At 44.2% G+C, this 22,915-nt stretch overlaps 1 protein-coding gene across 7 annotated transcripts in view; it reads left to right on the forward strand.

The window, feature by feature from the left end:
• The window catches only part of LOC147027752 (ELKS/Rab6-interacting/CAST family member 1-like), a 434,885-nt gene that overhangs the window by 270,482 nt on the left and 141,488 nt on the right, over positions 1–22,915 (forward strand). For all 7 annotated transcript variants that reach the window (XM_085877321.1, XM_085877320.1, XM_085877323.1 and 4 more), the window contains 2 exons: positions 4,802–4,933; positions 6,144–6,304. In XM_085877321.1, the coding sequence (XP_085733447.1) occupies positions 4,802–4,933; positions 6,144–6,304 (293 nt within the window). The remainder of the gene's footprint in view (positions 1–4,801; positions 4,934–6,143; positions 6,305–22,915) is intronic.

Raw genomic sequence — 22,915 nt, forward strand, 5'->3', positions numbered from 1 at the left:
CTGGATGCAGAACTGGAATTTCACCCAAGGTGTTTTGGAGTACATACACAATTTTATTTCAGATTCTGGTAACATAGACTATACTAAACTCAAATCTGAGTGATGCCACTTTGTCAAGCTTGAGCAATTTTTTTAGGAGCAAAATTAAAAATGGCCGCCATCAAAACCGTTTTTTGGCCTAAACTCGGCCAAAAATCGAGATATGAACCCGATTTCAGTGGCAAACCCTATGTTTTTGGGGTCAAGGAATACACTGATATGTTTAAATAAACTATACAACTCATAATAATAGTCTATATTGCAATTTTTCTATTTAGATAATAATAGTTTGACTGAAAAAATATCGACCGAACTATTTTCAGGCGTAACTATGTCCAAAATCTATATGAACCTGATTTAAGTGGTAAACAGTATATTGTATTGTATTGTAACAGTATATTGTATTGTATTGTATATCTTTATTTCCAACAGTACAGTTGAGTAATACAATGATTAGGTAACTACAAACTATAATTAATTATATTAACACATAACCAAATAAACGTAATAAGCAAGGTTTACATAAATTTTACACAAATTCAAATCCAAAAAGGGGTCTGTACATGGTATCAACTATGAATACACCGATTGGTTGCTGATGAACTTCTTTCATTCTGCTTTCACTCAATCTTTCTTTCACTCAATCTCACATACAAGACAGTTGCATAAATCAAATAACTAGTGTTCACTCAAGTTCCACAGCTTCGCTTGCTGATACAGACTTTGTTTGGTCATTCTGACATTCTTCCATCCCATGGCAGCCACAGAACAATGAACAGGAGAGCCTGGCGGCAGAGCAACTACATCTATTCATTGCACAGGGTCGTACTGAGCTGCACCCACACATGATCATCTTGAGAACATTATCAGGAGCTCTGATGACATCCGGAGGCAGAGACACAGGGAGCAACATGCTCGACACTTCTTCATGTGACCATCCATGACTCGTTGGATCGATCAATGGTGGGTCTGGATCTAATGCAGCCCGCCATATTGCTGCCTGCAAGTGCGCCCCGAGAACGTGTTGGATGAAAGCCACAGTGGTTGGTGGTAGAGTTTTTAACTCTGGTTTGATGTCAGCTTCTTGTTAGCCATCTTTGAAGACCAGACATCAAATTGAATCGCTGACATGTCTTCTGTTTCCTGGGATTCATAGCAAGCAGCAAAGAAGGCAGTTGCTTCAGATATGACATCTGGTAATTCTGCATCAAGATCACCAAGATAATTTAATTGACGACCATATTTGAGGTGTTTCACAATTGTGCCTTTTCCGATACCCCACAGGTAGGCAACTGTGTCACATCCAGACACCACATGTGCTGCCAGAACTTGAGTGACAATATGTGCATGCTTCTGCACTGTCGCCTTGATGTCAACAGACGATCTGTCACGACTTGTATCAGCCATCACAAGGTTGCATGCCAGTTCCTTCAGTTGGTAAAAATGCAACAGCAATATGAATACATCTGTGTCGTCTGAAATTACCCGGATACTCGGAACTCCTGATGAGGCTAGAAGGACCATTTGTTGTTCCATAATAACATCGGCTTCTTCGTGAGTGGTTCTTCAGTCAGGCCTCTCTACTACTTGGTATTCTGCAATTTCCATAGGTATTGGGTTCGGTCCAGTTAATATGAGCTTTGTGTTGGTAGAAAATGCTTCAGGATGGTCTTTGATGTAGCTGCAAATGATATTTATGAACTGGACTTTGTTCTCTGTCACTGTCAACACGATCTTTTGTGCAGGAAGTGGCGTCATCAGATTCAGCTGGTGTCGTCGACTGGCATCTTTGCCTGCACGAGTGGTTCGCGTGACTTTCTTGATGCTGTTGTCATAATACCGGTCAAAGACCAAATACGTATCACATATCTTCAGCTTATCTCTCAAATAAGAAAGAAGATTCTGCACATAGTCCTCTACTGTTCCTTTCGATGGCCATTGAATCACCCACAGCATAGCACAACCATCTACAATGATTGCTCCATCAGCTGGAAACATTCTGTCAGACACCTCTACCTGCAATTTCTGCTTCAAGACTGCTTTCGATTTTGTGATTCGCATGTCACCGTTATCTTTAAACATAGAAGGCGGTACTGGGGCGAGCTCAAACTTCAGGATATCTTTCAGGTTGATGTCCCTCACTGCCTGAAGGCCCAACACTCTTGAATATATGAGCCCCGTGTCATATACAGGTGTTTGTCCGACCTTTATCTGCTTTCGGGACACTGCCATCTTGACTACTTGTTTGCTGAGCGGCTTGTTGAAGCTGTCTGGCCATTGCTCCTCATACTCCTTCATCTGCTTGACTCCTATGCCAACAGAAATGTCAGAGTTGACAATGTTTGGACTCATTCTTCCAGTTACAATGTTCACAAGCCCATCCGGGTGATTCTCTGGTTGTAGAGGGTCAATACATGTGGCCAATCTTTCTCGTAGGTTCTGTCTGTCACTGAAATCGGGTTCATATCTCGATTTTTGGCCGAGTTACGGCCAAAAAACGGTTTTGATGGTGGCCATTTTGAATTTTGCTCATAAAAAAAATTGCTCAAGCGTGACAAAGTGGCATCACTCGGATTTGAGTTTAGTATAGTCTATGTTACCAGAATCTGCAATAAAATTGTGTATGTACTCCAAAACACACTTTAGCCAATGGCTGCCAGACTATGTCTTGTTCACTTTGAAAAGAGAAAGCCATTGGATGTCTTGACTGCAAGTTGGAAAGCAATTGAAAACAACGCAGTGTATGTATTCCTTCCCACGAAACTACTTTGGCAGCACTAAACGGAGAATAATACATCATATCAGAATTGAGTACCAATTTTTGTTTATTTGTTTCCAGTGTCTGAAGACTCTTGGAGGAGCTTATACATATAAATTATACCCAGGTAGTCAATAATGCCAGACTGACTCTGACACCTTCCCAGCTGTTCCGACAGATAACCAGATTTGTTCTGATGTTGGGTGCTTGAGTCACCCGCAGGATGAGTATATTCGGAAACATCAATGCATTTCCAATGAAGTACAAGGACATTCAAAGACGATGGACAAATAAACACTGTAGATGGGATTTGAACTTGGGACCCGAGCATCAAAGGATACTTTTACAGATGGGAAGGCCAAACAGGCAAATGGAATGAAATTATTAATGAGGAACGTCGTTTATTCACAGAGTTCGCCATTCAAAATTTGGATCCAAACACTTGCACGTCAAATCGCCGACGTTTTCCAAAGCTTTAACTTTCACGACTCGTGACTCACCTGCAACGCATTGCCTTGATTGTCGGGGTGTCAGTTGGGGCTTGAAAATGGACAGTTTTGTTGCACTGTCCAGCTGCAGACCACACTTTGCACTCTTGTTAATTTGAGCAACAGATGAATGACATTTCTTTCCTCTGAGGCATCTCAGCATCCCACACGAATTGCTCCCCCCTGGCTTGCAGAATTCGCCAGTTTCCTTATACATGTCAAGTGAAATAAACTTTATCAACAGGATGTGGGGAAGTAGAAACATGCTTTCTTCTTCGTGCAACATCAGATAGTACTTCTTTTTTTTTCTTTTTTTTTACAAGTCATTGTTCATTCTGCTCGTTCCTGGTTTATTTAAACCATTCTCTTTCTTTATTCACTTGTAGAATGCTGGTTCCACTGCTACAAATACACAATTCAAGTGTATGCCATAATATCTGCGATAAGTCCTAATAAACATAGTTTTATCCAACATTGCTATCTAAAGGTACTTGTAAACATTATTTCAAACCTATGAACCTCTGCTCATGTCGTTAGTAAATATCACCTAACTGATGCAGAAGAACCTTATTATGACAATTTAATTTTTTGATGAATGTTAGGAATTCTTGTGTTTTTTTTATTCAAATATGGGAGTGAAGGTTATTTTTCGATTTCTTTCTGGAGTTGGGCTAACGACTTGCATCAGAAGCAAGGCTGGGCAATGCGATGACCTCTCTGCTAATCATCCTGATCATCCCGCTAGTTTAACAATTGTAGTGCATGAAATATACACAGGAGATAGTTGTCTCAAAGTTGCTGTGATCCCTTACAGAGACCCTCCTGCATCACATTGCATTTTAATTTCTATGTCAGAGGTCATTTAGGTGTTGTTTGGTCTTACGGTGAATGGCTTGTTCGATCCATAAGGTGAGTATGGATTGAAGCTACCTTGGTATTGTTCGCTGGAGGCAGGAATAATTTATTTTAAGAATTCCTAGTGTAACTAATAGTCTTATGTGCTTTCTTATAGGGGTTCGAGATGTAGTTATTTTTGAGTTTGAAAAGTTGAATGCTTTCCAGATGTGATGTCTACACCACAAATGAGGCATTCGATGCCTGAACCATATGTACCACAATGACTTATGGCACTGTTGCAGAATGCTTGCAGCCTCGTGTCTCATCACCTGGGTTAGGCTTTGCCATGCTGTGCTTGTGTGTTGTATCGGTAGCTAGCTATATCCGAGACCACAGGATTCTTGTACAGCCTCATGTCATGTGATTTAGAGAACATTTTCAAAGTCTTATTGCTGATATGCATCAAGAAATAATAACCTAAACATTGTCATTTTTAACTGATTCTGGCGAATGTTACCATAAACCAGTACAATGAAATGTGCTGTTTCTCCCACATCCCTCCCTTCCTAACCATCTCATATTTCTTTGCAATTTTGCCAAACATCTCCTCCTCCTTCCCTCTTCCCACCACTTCCCCATTTCTTCTCTACATCCTTCTTCCACATGTTTTGTTCCTTAGGAATCATTGAGGCAACGAGATGAGCGGATCAAAGAGCTGGAGGAAGCTTTGAGAGAAAGCATTCATATCTCCACTGAACGAGAGATGCTTCTATCCCAAGAGCAATCTCAATGCAACTCGGCCCTCAAGCAGGTTCATCCTTGACTCTCTTATGAATAGCTTCACTTGCATATTTGATGCCTTGCAGAGTTGCAGTTTGCTTCCTCAGCCTCAATTTCTACTTCTTCCACCAGATGCCATTCCCTCTGAGCTTTCTGTACATCGCTTCTTTCCAATTCCCCATTTACCATTCTATTTGAGATTCTTGGCTAACTATCATTATTGGCTCCATTACCACCACTTTCCAGCTTTATAGACACCACTCTCTACTGACTGTCCCATAGACCTCCCCTCTGACCACTTGGCAACAACTTAATTTCAGCTCATGCTAGAATCAATTACTGTTACTTTATTTCATCTTGGATCAACTAATCACCACCCACTGTGTCTCTCCCTGTACTGTATCACTACTTTGGCTTCCAAGCAAAAACATCATTTTCTGTGGCATCTCGGATTCCTCTTCCAAGCATCCATTCGATTCACCACCCTTGTGCCAAACTGCTTAGCAAATGCAGAAAGTATTTATCATAAAGGTCTGACCAGTGCTCTGTAGTGGTTTAAAGTCATGCGTGACCTCTCATTAAAGCTGCACGCTATTTTATTTATTTATTTAATTTTGAATTATTTCCCATTGAGCCAAGCTCTCACCTTGTATAATAAACCTGTGGTCATTTTTGTAAGTTATAAAGTAAAGTACCCCAATCCTTGGCCAAAATCTCACACTACCCATTTTCAAGGTAGCGTACTCACTTTAAGCTCTCCAATCACGGTTCAACTTCGGATAGAATGGGGTCCGACTGCAAAACTGTCCTCCTGCTGCTTTGTCGGCAAGTCATTGCACCATAGAGTACATAACTTATTTTGGATTGGTTAGTAAGCCGACTTTTCCATCTGCTAGCCTTTGACTTGTGAATAGCTTGGTGCCGTTTTGAAAAGGATAGGACATTGTGTGCCGGTTTATTCGCCCAATTACAATTTCTTACCTCCTGATTTACATCATTGCTTGCCCCTGGTTATCTCAATGTCTGTGCCATCAGACTACAGGCAACTGCAGGGTCACTTCAATCTTTTCAATCCAAGGTAGTGTCCTCCATTTGGATATTTTCTCAGTCATCATTAAATGGCATAGAAAATGGTCAATGGCCTGTCATGCTTGAAAACTTGATGGACCTACTTGTGCAGAAATACAATTGTTGTGACACCTTTCTCAATTTTTTTTTTAAGTACGTGCCCTTTTGTGCAGGTGGAAGAGCTTGAGGCTCTTCTCGAGCGATCTCGACAGGAAGTTGAGTCAACACGGGCACGGCTAAGCTCGACGCAGCGTTCCCTGGCAGAGCGTGAGGCGAGGCTCACGAGTTTGAGAGCCGAACGAAGGAGACAGTTGGAAGAAGTCCTTGAGATGAAGTGAGTAAAGCAAACACTGACTACATAAGCTTGTTTTTTTAACCTATTCTTTAATTCCGAGAATGGAGGTGGGTAGAAAAGATCACGACTGGGGGATGGAAGATGACATGGAGTAGCAGTGAACTGTCACTTCAAAGCACTTTAAAGAAAAAAAGTCGAGATTGAACAGGCGCATGGAGGTGATCTGAAAGTTCACAAAAAAGAGGAAGAAAAAGTGAAGGTGACGTATGTACCCTGGACTTTGGAGAGTTAATAGGGAAGGCTTAACTGAATGAACAAGTGTATCCTGATATAACTCAGAAAAGGTGGTGGATTGAAAGGACAGGTGAGGGACAGAGGACCAAAAAATATCAGGGTGTTGGTGATCTGATTAGAAGCAGCAGTACAATGAGAGAACACCAGGCCACGTGCCAGGACCTTCTGATGGTTGATGCCAATCAGGTTCAGATGGTCGGTCTCGACAGCAACCACCCGGGAGTGAGAGTCGGGATACAGGTGCACCAGTCTTCGGGAGAGAGCATTACTCCATTGCATTGTGTGCTAAGAAGTTTGGTGGTAGCAAGGAATGGTTGAAATAAAATCGTATATCATAAAGTTTGTTATTTGCTAACGATGAGCAAATGCAAATCGCCAGTTTTACATCCTGCATCACGAACTGCAAAGGAATAATCCATATATGACTGTGTGGATGAATGGGGGTTTTTTTGGTGAAAACAATTGCAACAGATAATTATGATATAAATTTGAGCTGAACACATGCTTGGTTGGTGAAGGACTACATTAATGGGACCTGCAGCAAGTTTATAATTTGAGTAATCTTTGATGGTTCTTCTCTGCTGTAAAGTTGCTTCTCGGCCTCAAAGAAAGAGGTCCCATTACAATTTGCCCACACAGGGCTGGTAATGGTAATTTGGTTCTTGGGCCATGGTAAAAGTCAAGCCGTTAGATGTTAATCTAAGGTCAGGGCAAGACCTGCATGCTAGCATGCTATTACTGAAGCTTTGGGTTAATTTTTAGGGAGCAGATGGGGATATGGGATCAGTGGGTAGCATTTTTTTTTTCTTGTCTGAGCTGTGGCTGCCATTTTGAGAGGCCTAACAACCCATTTGAGAAGGAAATTGCCACCGGGGTCATTGGACCTGCATTCCTGAAAACCTGAGGGTACTCTAGCTGATTTCCAGGCCAGAGATACACAAGTGTACATGAAGAGTCCTCCAGTGCACTTCTGTCAAGAAAGGCTGATCGGGCATTCGTCTGTGGATGAAGTCCTGGTGCGTCTTAATTAAATCTTCCCTCGACCAGTCTCTTGGCTCGTTGTCGCGCTTTTCTCCATATTTATCCTGAGAAATGCAACAATGAACGTATTTTGGAGATTTTGCAGGTGTTTACTGTTTCAAAGCAATCTAGAGAGTTACTCAGACATTTGCCATCAAAATAGTCACTCAACATCCATCAATGAAACTGCTGACACCGTGACATTTCATCCATTTAATTTATCCCTTCTCCCATCATCTAAAACTCTTGTCCAAATAAGCTATATTCATAAATGCATCTTATATTTTAACCAAAGCACTCGATTATGGAGTGTGACTTGCTGTTGCATATACATTGCTGCTATTCGCAGTAACATTGAGCATAAATTGCCAATTTTTTGAAAAAGGCAAGGAACGCTTGTGCTGCCTGGCTCATCTCTGCCGCCAAGTTCCCTCATGGTTATGGTGAGCACGACTGACAATTGAAATTGAGATCCGAGAAATGCTTGTATTTATATTTAATGTTGAATCATTCTTAAAAAGCCTCTGTGCATTGTAAACATGTCAAAGCAATATCGGAACTCGTCGTTTCTGTCATTTTGCCTGCACCCTCTCCAAATGCGCCCGATCCAAATCTTTCCGTGTGAAATGTTTACACGTCAGCCTGGCTGACCGGTGATGCTGGAATCGTAGTGGAACAACAGGTGGTAGGATTGTGGTTCTGTTTTTATCTTGCCAAAACGAAGTTTTTGCAAGATATTGTTGCGAATTTGCGCCCGCCGGCGTGCGATCGGCCGCTCGACTCGAATGGCGGCCACCTCGCCCACCGGAACTGACAATTCTGTCATGACCCTCTCGGAACAACGCCGGGAGCTAGTCACGGGTGGGGGTTTAACCCCACCACGACCGTGCCAATTGCCCACCCGCGCAGGATAGGGTTGTTCGCCAAATTCGATCTACCTAAGTACCTGCGCGGATGGTCGACCGGGAGATCGTACCACGCCACAGGCCGACTCCGGACACGAACCGCTTAAGCGGTCCCTTCCATGCTACAGTGATAACCGAGTGGTGTTATCGTCGGCCTCGACGGTTCCGATTAATTACCAGGCGTATTAAGCCCACTACGAACCCTTTACGTGAATCAGGATGGAGGGTCAATAAAGAAAAGACGAAGCGAAACGGGAAAACAGTTCACACAAAGCACATTTATTACGCGACACATGGAAAGCACATATATACAGCCAAACAGTCAAAATGCACATATAGCAATTAAAACAAAAGCAACAACAACGCAGAGTTACTACCGACTACGCGCACACACGGCAACACTTATACAGTTCTACTTTACAAACGGCGCCACCCACAGACATTTACACAGAACCCAAAATAAATAGAGGTGGTCACTTCCCTGTGCGCGCACCGAGTCCTTCTCCGCGCCCTCAGCTCCCCGCTCCTCTGGCGTGGTCGGCGAGCTCGTGCTTCGCGCCAGCACGTGTGGCCGTTCGATGCCACGGACGGGGTTTTGGGGAATGAACGGGGTTTTCAGCGCTCTCTCGGTGCGGATGGGGGGGGGGAGAAATCGTTGACACTCGGGGTCGAGAGAGAGAGGAAATGGCGGATGCTCCGTCCCACCAGCGGGGTCTCGGGACCACACCGACTCCTGCGAACCCTCGGACAAGAACCCTCTAACAGGAGCGCTCTCTCTCTCTCTCTCTCTCTCTCTCTCTCTCTCTCTCTCTCTCTCTCTCTCTCTCTCTCTCTCTCTCTCTCTCTCTCTCTCTCTCTCTCTCTCTATCTCTCTCTCTCTCTATCTCTCTCTCTCTCTCTCTATCTCTCTCTCTCTCTCTCTCTCTCTCTCTCTCTCTCTCTCTCTCTCGTTCTCTCTCTCTCGTTCTCTCTCTCTCGTTCTCTCTCTCTCGTTCTCTCTCTCTCGTTCTCTCTCTCGTTCTCTCTCTCTCGTTCTCTCTCTCTCGTTCTCTCTCTCTCGTTCTCTCTCTCTCGTTCTCTCTCTCTCGTTCTCTCTCTCTCGTTCTCTCTCTCTCGTTCTCTCTCTCTCGTTCTCTCTCTCTCGTTCTCTCTCTCTCGTTCTCTCTCTCTCGTTCTCTCTCTCTCGTTCTCTCTCTCTCGTTCTCTCTCTCTCGTTCTCTCTCTCTCGTTCTCTCTCTCTCGTTCTCTCTCTCTCGTTCTCTCTCTCGTTCTCTCTCTCTCGTTCTCTCTCTCTCGTTCTCTCTCTCTCGTTCTCTCTCTCTCGTTCTCTCTCTCTCGTTCTCTCTCTCTCGTTCTCTCTCTCTCGTTCTCTCTCTCTCGTTCTCTCTCTCTCGTTCTCTCTCTCTCGTTCTCTCTCTCTCGTTCTCTCTCTCTCGTTCTCTCTCTCTCGTTCTCTCTCTCTCGTTCTCTCTCTCTCGTTCTCTCTCTCTCGTTCTCTCTCTCTCGTTCTCTCTCTCTCTCGTTCTCTCTCTCTCGTTCTCTCTCTCTCGTTCTCTCTCTCTCGTTCTCTCTCTCTCGTTCTCTCTCTCTCGTTCTCTCTCTCTCGTTCTCTCTCTCTCGTTCTCTCTCTCTCGTTCTCTCTCTCTCGTTCTCTCTCTCTCGTTCTCTCTCTCTCGTTCTCTCTCTCTCGTTCTCTCTCTCTCGTTCTCTCTCTCTCGTTCTCTCTCTCTCGTTCTCTCTCTCTCGTTCTCTCTCTCTCGTTCTCTCTCTCTCGTTCTCTCTCTCTCGTTCTCTCTCTCTCGTTCTCTCTCTCTCGTTCTCTCTCTCTCGTTCTCTCTCTCTCGTTCTCTCTCTCTCTCTCGTTCTCTCTCTCGTTCTCTCTCTCTCGTTCTCTCTCTCTCGTTCTCTCTCTCTCGTTCTCTCTCTCTCGTTCTCTCTCTCTCTCGTTCTCTCTCTCTCGTTCTCTCTCTCTCGTTCTCTCTCTCTCGTTCTCTCTCTCTCGTTCTCTCTCTCTCGTTCTCTCTCTCTCGTTCTCTCTCTCTCGTTCTCTCTCTCTCGTTCTCTCTCTCTCGTTCTCTCTCTCTCTCTCTCTCTTTTCACACCGTCGTTTGTCCAAAAGGTCCAAGGCTCATCAGGATCAAGGGCTCCACAGGGATCAACAGGCCGGCAGGAACAGGCTCGCAGGATCAAAAGGCTCGGCAGGAACAACAACCAACCCTCTTCGCAGATCCACCCCTTTTTATAGAGCGGGGCTCCGCCCCGTTGTTTGCTCCATCCCCCTTCGAGGCGCTTCGAGAAAGGCCTCGAAGAGGGGCGTTCCTCCTCCCTGGCCGCGTCACACTGTGCATCCACCAATCGGGCGCCAGCTGCCCCACCCCGCTTCTGTCACACTCCTCGGAGAAACAGGTGGGAAAAATCCACGCGCCATCGTTGTGCCTTCTTCTTTCCCTCCTTGTGTTCTCGACGGTTTCCAACGCGGAAACTGTCATAGTGTGGACCGTGGAGGATGGCGTTCGTCAGCGGGGGTAGTGGCGAAGATGGTGGTGGTTGTGAGGATAATTGTAGCGCGGTTGGCATTGTGGCGTAGTTGGTGGCGGTTGTTGTTTGCGTGGAGGTTTGTGGTTTAAAATATCAACAGAAAAAGAAAAACGGCTATCTCAAAGGATCGCAGCCCGAATGAATCACATAAAGTCCCTCTAGACAATGGATTTGGGCTAACTACACATGTACTTAAGAGATATCTCACCTACGGGACCTGAATGGTGGTTTGCGAATTTCCACAGCGTAACACTATGTTAGTCAGCTTGTATGTTTTTTTTTAATTTTATTTTTATTTTTTTGTCTGTAATCATGTATCGATCACTCTGCAGAGCACAGTTATCATTGGAAAATTTTGTAACTTCGCATATCAGAGTCCTATGGAGGTCCCTTTCAACGCATAAAATTTTCAAGGTCAAGGTCAAAGGTCAAGGTCAAGGTCACATTGTCGCAAATCAGGGGAGTCGACGAAACCCTTATTTTTTGAGTAATTTTGATCGGATCATCTTCAAACTTCATGGGAATATAGTTCATGATCTGGCACTCAGCTGATTAATTTTTGGTGGCGATCGGCCTTGACCTTCATGGTTAGCGCTGGAGGTCGAAAGTTTTTGACCCCAAGGTCAAATTTTGAAATCTTCGATATCATAGCGAGTAATACCTCATATGAAAGTGCTTGATAAGTGCTTTCCAGATCTGTCAAAAGTTTGACGCTATGACGTCTTTTGATGACGTCATGACGAAAAAACGGATTTTTCATGAAAATTTTATTTCCTCAGTTCTCATCAAAATCTCTTGATATTTTATGTATAACGGTCCTGGAGAGATACCATTAACCGTACGAAAATATAAAGGTCAAGGTCAAAGGTCAAGGTCACAAAAATGTCAAGCATCAAGGTCGACGAAACCCTTATTTTTTGAGTAACTTTAATCGAATAAATAAGTCACTCGTGTTCACATTTTGGCAAGATACTGGTCACCCTGGGGGTGACATTGGTTTTTATTTTTATTGTTGCTGCATGCAGGTGATGATCTATATTATAAAAGGAGCCGTGTCTGTCTGTCTGTTTGTCTGTTTGTTTGTCGTGTTATAACTTGAGAACAGATTAACAGATTTCAATAAATCGAACTACAGTGGATTCAAGGAACTCCCGGGAAGGTTTGTGATGAAACAAAAAAAAATATTATTGTTATTTTTTTCATGGGAACATGGGCACACGTGGCGAAACTGCAAACGCCAACTTGCAACGCTCGTTATCCCCGCACTCCCAGGAATCCTTTTTCTTCTTTCCCTAAGGATTAGCCATCACAGCAAAGATTGGTATTTCCATCAGTGAAGCGACGGGTCTTATATTCTCGTAATCCATACATATATCGTGGAGGGAGAGTATATTGTATGTATGTTCGTTGTATGCTTCATCTACTCCTCCAAGAGGATTAGACCTACGTTTCAAGCTGAAACTTTCAGGGATTAATGAGGGCACTCTGAAGTTGTGCCTGTGCAAGTTTTGTTTGATTCCATCAAGTTTTGAAAAAAAAAAACTTTTTTGCCAATCCTCGCATTTTCTTCCTTTGCAGGGAGGGGTCGCTGCAATTGGAATTATCCGAGTTATCTCATCATGATGTATTATATAAGCACATAAGCAGGATGCATGTTTTTGCTTCATATACGTAACCCAGGTTATTTTTTTTTATTTTCTGTAGCGATCGAGGCAACGGTCTATTTCCGAAACTCTATCCAAATAATTGGATGCATCAGAAGAAAGTGTTGCATGCTTGGAACAAGATTGCCTGTAGGGTGGGTACTCTGCCACTAATAATCTATATATAATGGAGCAAGTGTATGTATGTATGTATGTATGTATGTATGTATGTATGTATGTATATCCGCTCTTCACCCATTGGTTGGACAGCTGACCTGACGTCACCCACAATTGTAACCTGAGATACTTAACCTAAAGTGCTCAAAGGACCCAAAAGACCCAAATGACCCTGAGGACCCAAAAGACTCTGAGGATCCAAAAGACTGAAAAGACCCCAAAAACCCTTCAAGACTGAAATACCAAAAATAACCCAAATACCCAAAAGACTGAAAAGACCCCAAATACCATAAGACCTAAAAGACCCAAAATACCTAAAGGAAGACCCTGAAGAGCTGACAGACCCCGACGACCTTTAAAGACTCCGAAGACCAAAAAAACACCAAAGACCCACAAGATACAAAAGACCCTAAAGACCCCAAGGAACCAAAACACCCAAAATGCCTCAAATACCAAAAGACCCTGTGGACCCTGAAGACCTAAAATATCCAAAAGGACCCAGAGGATGCAAAAGACTCCAGGGACCCTGAACACCCAAAAGACCTCGAGGACCCAAAAGACCTCGAGGACACAAAAGACCTTGAGGACCCAAAAGACCTCAAGGACCAAAAAGACACAGGACTTCCAAAAGACCCTGAGGACATAAGACCCAAAGGACACAAAATACCTGGAGGACCCAAAAGATCTGATGGATTAAAAGACACAACGGGACTATAAAGGACCCATGGAAATTCTGCATCATATAAAATGTGACTTCAGGTCCCTCACCCCCCCCCCCCACACCCACACACACACACACACACGCTCTCTCCCATGTCCTTAACCCTCCTCCCAACTCTGACCTGTCTCTGACCCCCCTACCACCACACCCAAACTCTGTGCTCTCCTCCCCCTTTCTTCAAATCCTCAAAACCCCACCCAACCGAATGTCCTCAACTCCCTCCTCCCTCCCCGACCCCTCAATCCCAGCTCTGTCCCCTCTCTGCCCTCCCTCCCCCAAGCCAACTCTGTCATCCCCTCCCCCTTTCTTCTTCAAGTCCTCAACTGCCCCAAACCCCAAGTACTCAATCCCCCTTCCAGCCCCAAGTCCTCAACCCCCTCCTCCCAACGTCTCAATATTCCTCTTCTAACTCCATGCAGCCTCACCCCCAACTCTCTGTCCTCCCCTCCCAATATTTTCCTGTTCTTAACAATGTTACATAAATATATACAGGGAACTTTGGTGTGTGAGGCCATTCGGCCTATCATACCTGCGTTGTTCCTGTTCCCGTGGGTGAAGAAAATTGTTAAAAGTAAATAAAGATGGAATGTAAAATTCTTAATTACTTCTCCCTTAATTCCCTTATCCTTACTATAATCCACGGGTCAGTGTTTGTGTGTTTGTTTGTTTACCGCGCTGCTCCTCCTATAGTTGTGGGCCGATTCCATTCACGCTTGCTACAGAGGATCAGCATGACCCCAATTAATGTATAGGGGTGTTTTTATCTTTGCCTGTGGTCTTGGGGGAGGGGTGGGGAGGGTTGCAAATTCTCCATGCAAATGTGTATTTTGCAGCGCTGCCTCAGGGTGGGGATTTATTGCAAGCCCCCACCATTTACAGTTCAGTATTCCTGTCCCCACGTTTTCCAATGTAGTGAGGTGTTTTGAATTATAAGCAGTAGGTATTTTTTTCCTTCATGCACATAACTTCATGCGTTATTTATTTTGTTTGCCTACACAGAGCTAAAAGTTGCCTATACACCACCCCAAAAAAGGTATGCACCAGAAGAACATGTTGCATGCTTGGAACAAGATCGCCAGTAGGCTGGGTACTCTGCTCGTAATCATAAGAATAACTTGATCTCCTACTCACCAATCCCATGTTTATTAATTTACAGTCAATGACGAACTATTATAAACCAGTGTGTGGACGGTCGAGTCCATTGACAATGGAAGAAATTGCCATGAGATGTGTGTGTTGAACAAGTTGGCAACATTACAGACAATTACGCAGGACAAAAGCAAGAGAACAAAAGGGATCATTGGGTGTGAGATTGTGCTGGTGAATTTTGTGCTTCATGTAATCATTTTTTTGTGTTATAGTGATTATTAATAATAATGATCATCATCATAATAATAACAATAATATTTGAATCTGTTAATATTGCAGTGGGTTGTCAGGATAGACAAGATTTATGTGCACTCGCCTCTGAGCTGCCAAGTCTGGCTTTGAATCTCGGCTCCACTATAAACTGCCATTCTGGTGTTTAGCAGGCAGGGTGAAGCATCAGTGCGTGTGCCATCCCTCAGACGGATGTCAACCCACCTGCCAGCATTAGTTGGTGGATGTTAAAGAACCCACGGTGTGCTTCATGAAGAGTAGGTGAGCTATCGCTGGCACCATGAAACAAATTCCTGTACATTCAGTCGTGTTGCCTGCATCGGAGTAAAGACCTGCCCAGGATTGTAATCTTAGCCCATAAACTTATTCGACAGAACCAACACTGTATCGAACATGGTTCATGATGGTGACGAATATTATGATAATATTTTGATCACAATCTGGGTGTCCTTCTTGTCACACCCTAATAATATTCTGGTTGACACCGAGTCAAAAGAACTTATCATGAAACATCACATTCCAAGATTCCTGAAATGCTCCACTTGTCACCTCATGCTTCCTGAATTGCTCATAACTTTGAAATGTTATTGAATTGGTGCCACTGAAAGTTTGAAAGTTACTTCCTGTCTTGCTCATTGATCCAATCCAACGTTCAACTTTATTTTCTGCTATCTCCTCATCATTTCTCCTTTGTTTGTTTATTCATTCATGCTTTCCAAAATGATGGAAAATCTGTAAAGATTTAAATCAGAGACTTGGATGTTGGAACAGAAATATGTACATCCACTCAAAATCTTGATTTTTGAATCGACCTTTACCTGTTGGCTTTTCAGTCCAAAGGCCGTCCTTATCATGCCGCGGGCCATGTGTCTGCATTTTCTCCACCGAAATGCACTGCCAGTTTGGTTCCGGATACTGTTGTCCGCTTGACAGTGCCCAGGCACGCTACCAGGATCCCTGACCCTCTTACAGCATGCTGATGGAAATATTTATATGGCTTATTGAATAAATACACCATGATAAGTGTTCACTGCATGCACCCAAGCTCATTGCTTGGGCTTTGCTTCATGCTCATATCTGGGTCTGCATAGGATTGTCAGGACCCTTTTGGGATATTTGGAATGGAATTGCACTTAGCTGAATTTTAGTTTATCACAAATCCTCCCTCTGCTTTTAATAAAACAATAGCATAATGCTCTGGATTCTGCTGTATGATTTCAGCTGGCATCCATGTTGTTTTATTACGTCCACCACCAAATGTGGATGGAGGTTATGTTTTAACTCCTGTTTGTCTGTCTGTCTTTGAGCAGGATATCTCAAAAAGTTATGGAAGGATTATGACAAAACCTGGTGGAAGAGTTGGTAGGTGACGAGACCAAGCCAATTCGATTTTGGTTCAGGTCCGGAGGCAGATCCCGCCTCTGTGGGAAAATATCAGTGGGATACAAAAGGTGAACTGTTCAGCCTGGCGGAGGTATGCGCTCTACCGAGTGTCGTTATAGTTGATGTTGCATCATTCCCTTTTTTGGGGGGGGAAGCTATTCCTCCGAAATATTCCAAAGGCCTATGATGTGTCGCAGAATTTGCAGTGCTTCTGTAGATTGTAAAGCTGTAGGACTCGACTGGTCAGCAATTCAGACCAGTCAGGTCACACTGTTGACTCATACCATGACAGCTGAAGTTATTCAAAAGTCAGGCCTTCAGATTTCTCTTGGTTCAAACAATTTTCATTCAAACCCTCGAGGATTCACTTTCATACACATTTTCAAATTGCAATTCAGTGGAAATGCCAAATAATAATAGTTTATGCAAAAACTGCCAAGAGTTCCACCACCTGCAAAAACATATTCGATGGTTTAACATGCGGTGTGGAGTCATTCGACTCAAAAACTTGACATTAGGGATTTTAATCGGGGCCTCATACGAGTAGTTTACTGTATTCCTCCACACCGATGCTTTGAGGTTGTTTCGCCTCCACCCACCTCCCCCTTTTGCAAATCGTAGAATATTCTGGAATCTGTATTTTCATCATAGCTCCAATTTTGAGATGAAATTAACAGTCATTGTATCCAAAAAGAGCAGCCTTGGTTGAGGAGGAGTGAATGGTTATTACAGAGGAGTCATGTTGATGGGTGAAGCTCTTTAAAATTTTGAGGATGTGGATTGCATTGGATGTTAATGATTGTGGGGTAGAATGGAGAAAATGAAGAAGTTTCTCATTGTTGATGCAGTTAGACTTTGGGGGTGTGATGCTGTTTGCTTGATTTTAGTTGAGCTAACAAAATGAGTGCTGAGTTCTTATACCTTTGGATACCAGTTTGATATAATGCTTGGGTGTTGGTGAGCCAACAGTGCCATGAAGGAAGCTAGCTAAGCAGTGTGCCTCGGTGGACCACTACCGCAAAAGCCAGGTCGTAGCCTAGTTTATTTACCCATGGCCCTGCAGCCGCACTGCACTCCGTCAGCACACCAGCTCTGTTTGCTCAAAGGCCTCTGACGGACAGGCTCCGAGCAGTGCTCTGACTTCCTTATTTGCCGCTTGGGAGGTAACAATATGCTTTTCCTTTGGCCCGTACAAGTGTTACGCAAACATGTGCTCTGTGGGGCCTGCATGCCGCCAAAGGCACACCGGTGTCCCAAGTGCAGTGACCAGAGCAGAAAACACTTCTGTATGGGTGATGTCTGCAAGTTTTGCCCAAGTGCCGATGATGTCAAAGACTAATTTGATCAATTGGTTTGGCTGGTTCACGCCAGCTGTGCGCTCCGCCGTGCCATGTCTCAGGATAATTGAGCAGGGTAATTGGGTAAGGTGTGTCCGTCAAGCGCTGTCCTGAGACCCAGTCTAACCATCTCTGCAGCTATTTGCCTTCAGGCCAAGGCAGAACTGCCCCTGATTCATCAGTTTTGAAGTACTGGGGGCTTGACACTGGCAGCTTATAATTTCCATGGCAACTGGACATAGGGCAATGGAATGGACCAGAACAAGTGTGATAATGTGTTGATTGGACTGATTTCAAGCCCTATCGCCTGGATTTTTAAATTACTCACTTAAGAATATAATTAGCACCTTGTATGTCATTATGAGCAATGCAATAGGTTCAACCGCCTGGAATATGCATTTATAATGCTAAATACACATTTCTCCCCTTGAATTAGAGTTAGCCAAATACAGTGATTTATTATGGTCACGTGCCAAAATAACACAAGATGTAAGAGCGCATCAAATTCCCATAGCTGCAAATCTTGCTTGTTGGTCTGTTTGATGTTTAGCACATGATACTAATAAGCTCCGAGAGTTGAATCCGAGAGTATACTGTGTTAATTCATTGAATCCTCTATACTGCCTCATAACGACATCTTGTAAACCACGTCGACTCGTGTCCTTATCCTAAATGTGTTTATAGGTGCAAGTGGCTTCATGTTCTTCAACACTGTATATTTAGTAAAATTAACTGCTTTGTCTGTTGATTTTTTCTTCCGTTATCGACTATTCATAGATCTTACATGTACATTGAAGCTGCCAATCAAATACACACATAAGATCACATGCCTGCGTGGGGCAAAAAGGAAAACTGATGCGACACCTTTTTTGACATTAGAGAGTTGGTGATAATCACAATGAAAGCATGCTCTTAGAATGAATGCAAAGTGGATGACAAGTATACTGAGAGGATCACTGGGACCTTTATTTCTGAAGCTAAAAAAAAAGAAGTGGTTGGAGGTGTTTCCTTTGAAGCTAACCTTAGCTGATTCGGTGGGACGTAATGGTTGGTTGGTATTTAGGCTGCCGAGCATACCTTTGTGTCCTTTGGCACCCTACACCACCAATCATGACACTGACAAGAGGTGTCATCAAACTACATTGGACTTTTTTTTTGTAAAAGCTATCCGTTTGCAACCACTTTGTGGACATTGTTGCCTGTAGGTGGAAGGAGCTTGGCAACAAAATTTGATCCAGGAATTGTATTTGTAATTCTGTTCAATTTTCACTGACTAGTACATAACTACTTCCACAAGATAATTATGGGGTCATTGAAATACATGGCACAATGCCAGGTGTTTTTCTTTAATTGTGGTTGTGTTCCCCTTCCCCTATTGTGAAAATTGTGGTTGCATTCCCCCCCCTCCTTCATCTAAATTCTGGTTCTGCATCCCTCCCCCATTATAAAAACCATGGTTGTGCTGCCACCCCCACCCCACCATATATAAAATACGAGCGAATACAACCCGTCGCTTCACTGACGGGAAAATAAAGGGGGGGGGGAGTAAGAAGAAGATGAGGGAGAGAGAGGAGGGAAGGACACTGGGAAACTGAGGAGGGGTGGGGGAGCAAGGGAGGAGGTGGGAGTGAGGAGGGGTGGGGGGAGTGAGGAAGGAGGGGAGTGAGGAGGGGTAGGGAGTGAGGAGGGGTAGGGGGTGAGGAGGGAGGGGGAGCGAAGAGGTGTGGGGGAGTGAGGAAGGAGGGGTGGGGAGAGTGAGGAAGGAGGAGAGAGTGAGGAGGGGTGGGGGGAGTGAGGAAGGAGGAGGGGAGCGAGGAAGGAGGAGAGTGAGGAGGGTGGGGGAGTGAGGAAGGAGGGGGGAGCGAGGATGCGTGGGCTGGGCAAGGGAAGGCAGCGTGAGGGGAGGGCAACGGAAGGCAGTGTGAGGCGAGGGTCCATCCGGATCCATCTAACCACCAGTCGGATATATGTGGAGATGACCACTGTTTGGATACATGAAGAGATAGCCACCATCTGGGCATAACCGCCATCCAGATACTTGAGAGAGAGAGAGAGGAGAGGGGGGGAGGGAGAGGAGAGGAGGACAGATAAGAGATGGGAAGGGGGAGGGGAGGAAGAGAGGGGGTGGGTGGGGATATTGGCAGATGTGATGCCCAGTTTAATGGCACACACATTGATAAATCACCTTGCCTGTGAAATACCGGGATGATAATTTATAGCTGGATCACGATACAAACACAGGCTAGACAGCTTTGAGCGAGTGTGCGTACCTCTCAGCTATCTTGCTGTGATATTAACCAAATGTTTCACTTTTTTTATTTGGATTTAACTATGCCGAAGGGACCACAGAACACCGCGAAGCCATTGCAGGCGAGCGGCCCCTGTATATTTTTCAAGTCGATCGATATGCAGTATTCATTGATGGTGCAAATATTGCAGAGCACTTGCCAAGTGGCTTAAGCACTCAAATGAAACAGTTGATGAAGAATGGCTCACTTGGCACACGATTAGCAATCACTGAACTGTCATATTAAATACACGCTTCCTGGAGACGCCCAACATATCAAATATGTCCAAATTGGACAAATGAACACTTTTGTTTTTTGCGTTGGAACTGCTGGTAAGTTCAATTCTGGAGCTTAAATTTGGAAATTTGGCTTAGCTTAAGAGATTCTTGAGGTTATGGCATGTGCAGAAATGAAATAAATCCATGAATACTGGCGTCTCCGGACGTTTATATGCATTGCAATGTGTCCATCGATTCATAGCTATGATGAACAGGCATTCGATAATAAGAGTGAGGAAAGTGAAAGCAATATTTCAGTATGAAGAAATCTTTGCAGCCTATTCCAAGTCAAGGCATGGTTGAGCAGGCCAAAAACATGGCGGCTTCAGAACACAGCAAGGTAACCCAGGGATACGCCTTAAGACCCCAGCGAGCAAGGTGGCTAAGAATGCACCTGATAAAGAATATAACAAGCCGGTAGGCGACATGGGTGGTCGCGACATAATTGCATACCAGTCATACAGTTTTTGACGGATCGGGCTGAAATTTTTTGACAAAGAGGTTGATTGTAGTGCGCATAAAAGCCTGGAAGCCCATTTTTTATTTTCGAAACATTTTTTTTAATGATTTTTCAAACATTTCAAAGTCCCGTTGCTAGGCAACGGTGGTGTCCATAGCAACGGTGTTCAAAAGCATAGAACTAGATCCTGGTATGAACCTACCTGTCAAGTTTCATCAAAATCGGTTGACTCCTCTGGCCTCCAGAGCTGTCCATTACATCCAAACAAAAAATGACGGTAAATAGACATCCGATTTTTGAAGGACTACCATTTGAAAAATAAAACCGAAATCAAAAGTCAGCTCGAGTAAAATTTTCTAAATATCTCGAAGTGTTTAATTCCGAAGTCTCGTTTGTCCACATTCAAAACTGTCGGACAAGTATTGAAAATACCGTACGCGGTTTTTCGTCCGCTGCATAGCAACAGGTGGTTGCTTAGCAACGAAACTCAAACGCGCACATTCCCAGCCCATATGGCACCTGCTCGCCAAGTTTCATCGAAATCGGTTTGCTGGTTTGTGCTGTGGAGCCTCGCGTTGCGCGCGCGCGCGCAATCCCCCACACACACACACACACACACACACACACACACACACACACACACACACACACACACACACACACACACACACACACACACACACACACACACACACACACACACACACACACACACACACACACACACACACAAAACCTGACAATAAGGGTACTCTAGCGACCACCCAATTAAATATGGCTGTTATCTCCAAAAGGGACATTTTGATAAACCTAAACATCCAATTTCCACTCGTGCACTTCCTTGGAGTTCCCTTGGTATGCATGCAAAGTTTCAGGCTACTCGGTTTAATGGTTTTGAAGTTATGGAGGAGACACACACAAACACACACTGACATTTATTAGTATAGATTCTGGTTGCCCCCCTTTGCTTTCTCGAAATTGTGGTACATACATACATACATACATACATACATACTGTTATATGGAAGTGGGGGGGGGGGGCGAGGGGGATCCATAGCTAGATTGTATTAACAGTAGTACCATCCATATGTCCATGGAGGTTAAATTACTCTTTTAACAGGGAAAATGTCACAGTAAGCCATCTTGTAAAACATGCATTGAGAAGGCAGTGAGTGTTAACTTTAAGACAGGTGTACAGAGTAAGGTGTACAGAGTAAGGTGTACAGAGTAAGTTTGTTGTGTAAAACCTCCTGTTTTTGAACGAGGACAGTTGACGACATGGGCACAAAGGCACAATTGGAAAATGTGTTGCACTCTAAGAGGGAAGTGCAGGCGAGGTCAGCTGCGGAGCATTGGAGAGAGGTCGTAAGACTTTTTATTGGGGGCCACCCATGACGTGCGTAACAGCCAGAAAATGGCACGCTCACCGCTGCAGGCGGCCAATGATGGGGACCCACCACGTATGAAGGTGGTCCCAAAGTATACAAGGGTCATAACCGTGAGGAGCGCATCGGGTTTTTTTTTTTCTTCAACTTTTTGGAGTTGGAGTTGGAGCCGTACTTTTCAAGAGGCAGCCTACCTCTCTTCATGGCCATCTTCTCGCATCGGCCCTGTGCAACGCTCGTCCTATGCAACACCTGCCTGCATGGTCCACACCGGACCAAAAAACAACTGGTGCCTTGCTCAAGCCCTTTCTCATTCCCCATTGTTGTGTGAGTCCAGGTATTTTGATTTGACATCAGTGGGTTATTTATTTTCATTGTACATAAGTGTGTGTACCTCTGCTACTCGTTTGTCCTTTGAGTGACAAATCCCTACTGTTTTACTGATAGTATCTTGTCTGCCCTTATTCCCACGTATTTCTTTTAATGAACCACATTTTTACTACAAGCGATGTTTTCCCGACTTTTGCCTCCTGCGCGTTGTGCTGCCAAGTTCAGCCACAGAATGGAGCTATCCTTGGGATTGTGTAAAGGCAAAGAACAGTTAATTGAATGCAGTGTGGATTTGGTAAGCTCGGCAATCTTCAGTAGCAAAGTAGGAGTCGCAAAGCAGTGGCAAAAAAAGTCGGAGTCACAAAAGCTCTTGGTGTGATGGGAGATGTTAGTCAGACCCGTTGACACGACAATACATTCAATTGCCATATCCTTCGTATCAATGTCTTCTCATGTGCATGTCCAATACTTGATTGTTCTCCTCCACAGCCGGCTCCTGAGTCTTTGCAGG

The sequence above is a fragment of the Eptatretus burgeri genome, chromosome 4 (assembly GCF_056783735.1).
Source record: "Eptatretus burgeri isolate ZD-2024b chromosome 4, Ebu_testis_v1, whole genome shotgun sequence".
In the NCBI taxonomy this organism is placed as follows: Eukaryota; Metazoa; Chordata; class Myxini; order Myxiniformes; family Myxinidae; genus Eptatretus; species Eptatretus burgeri.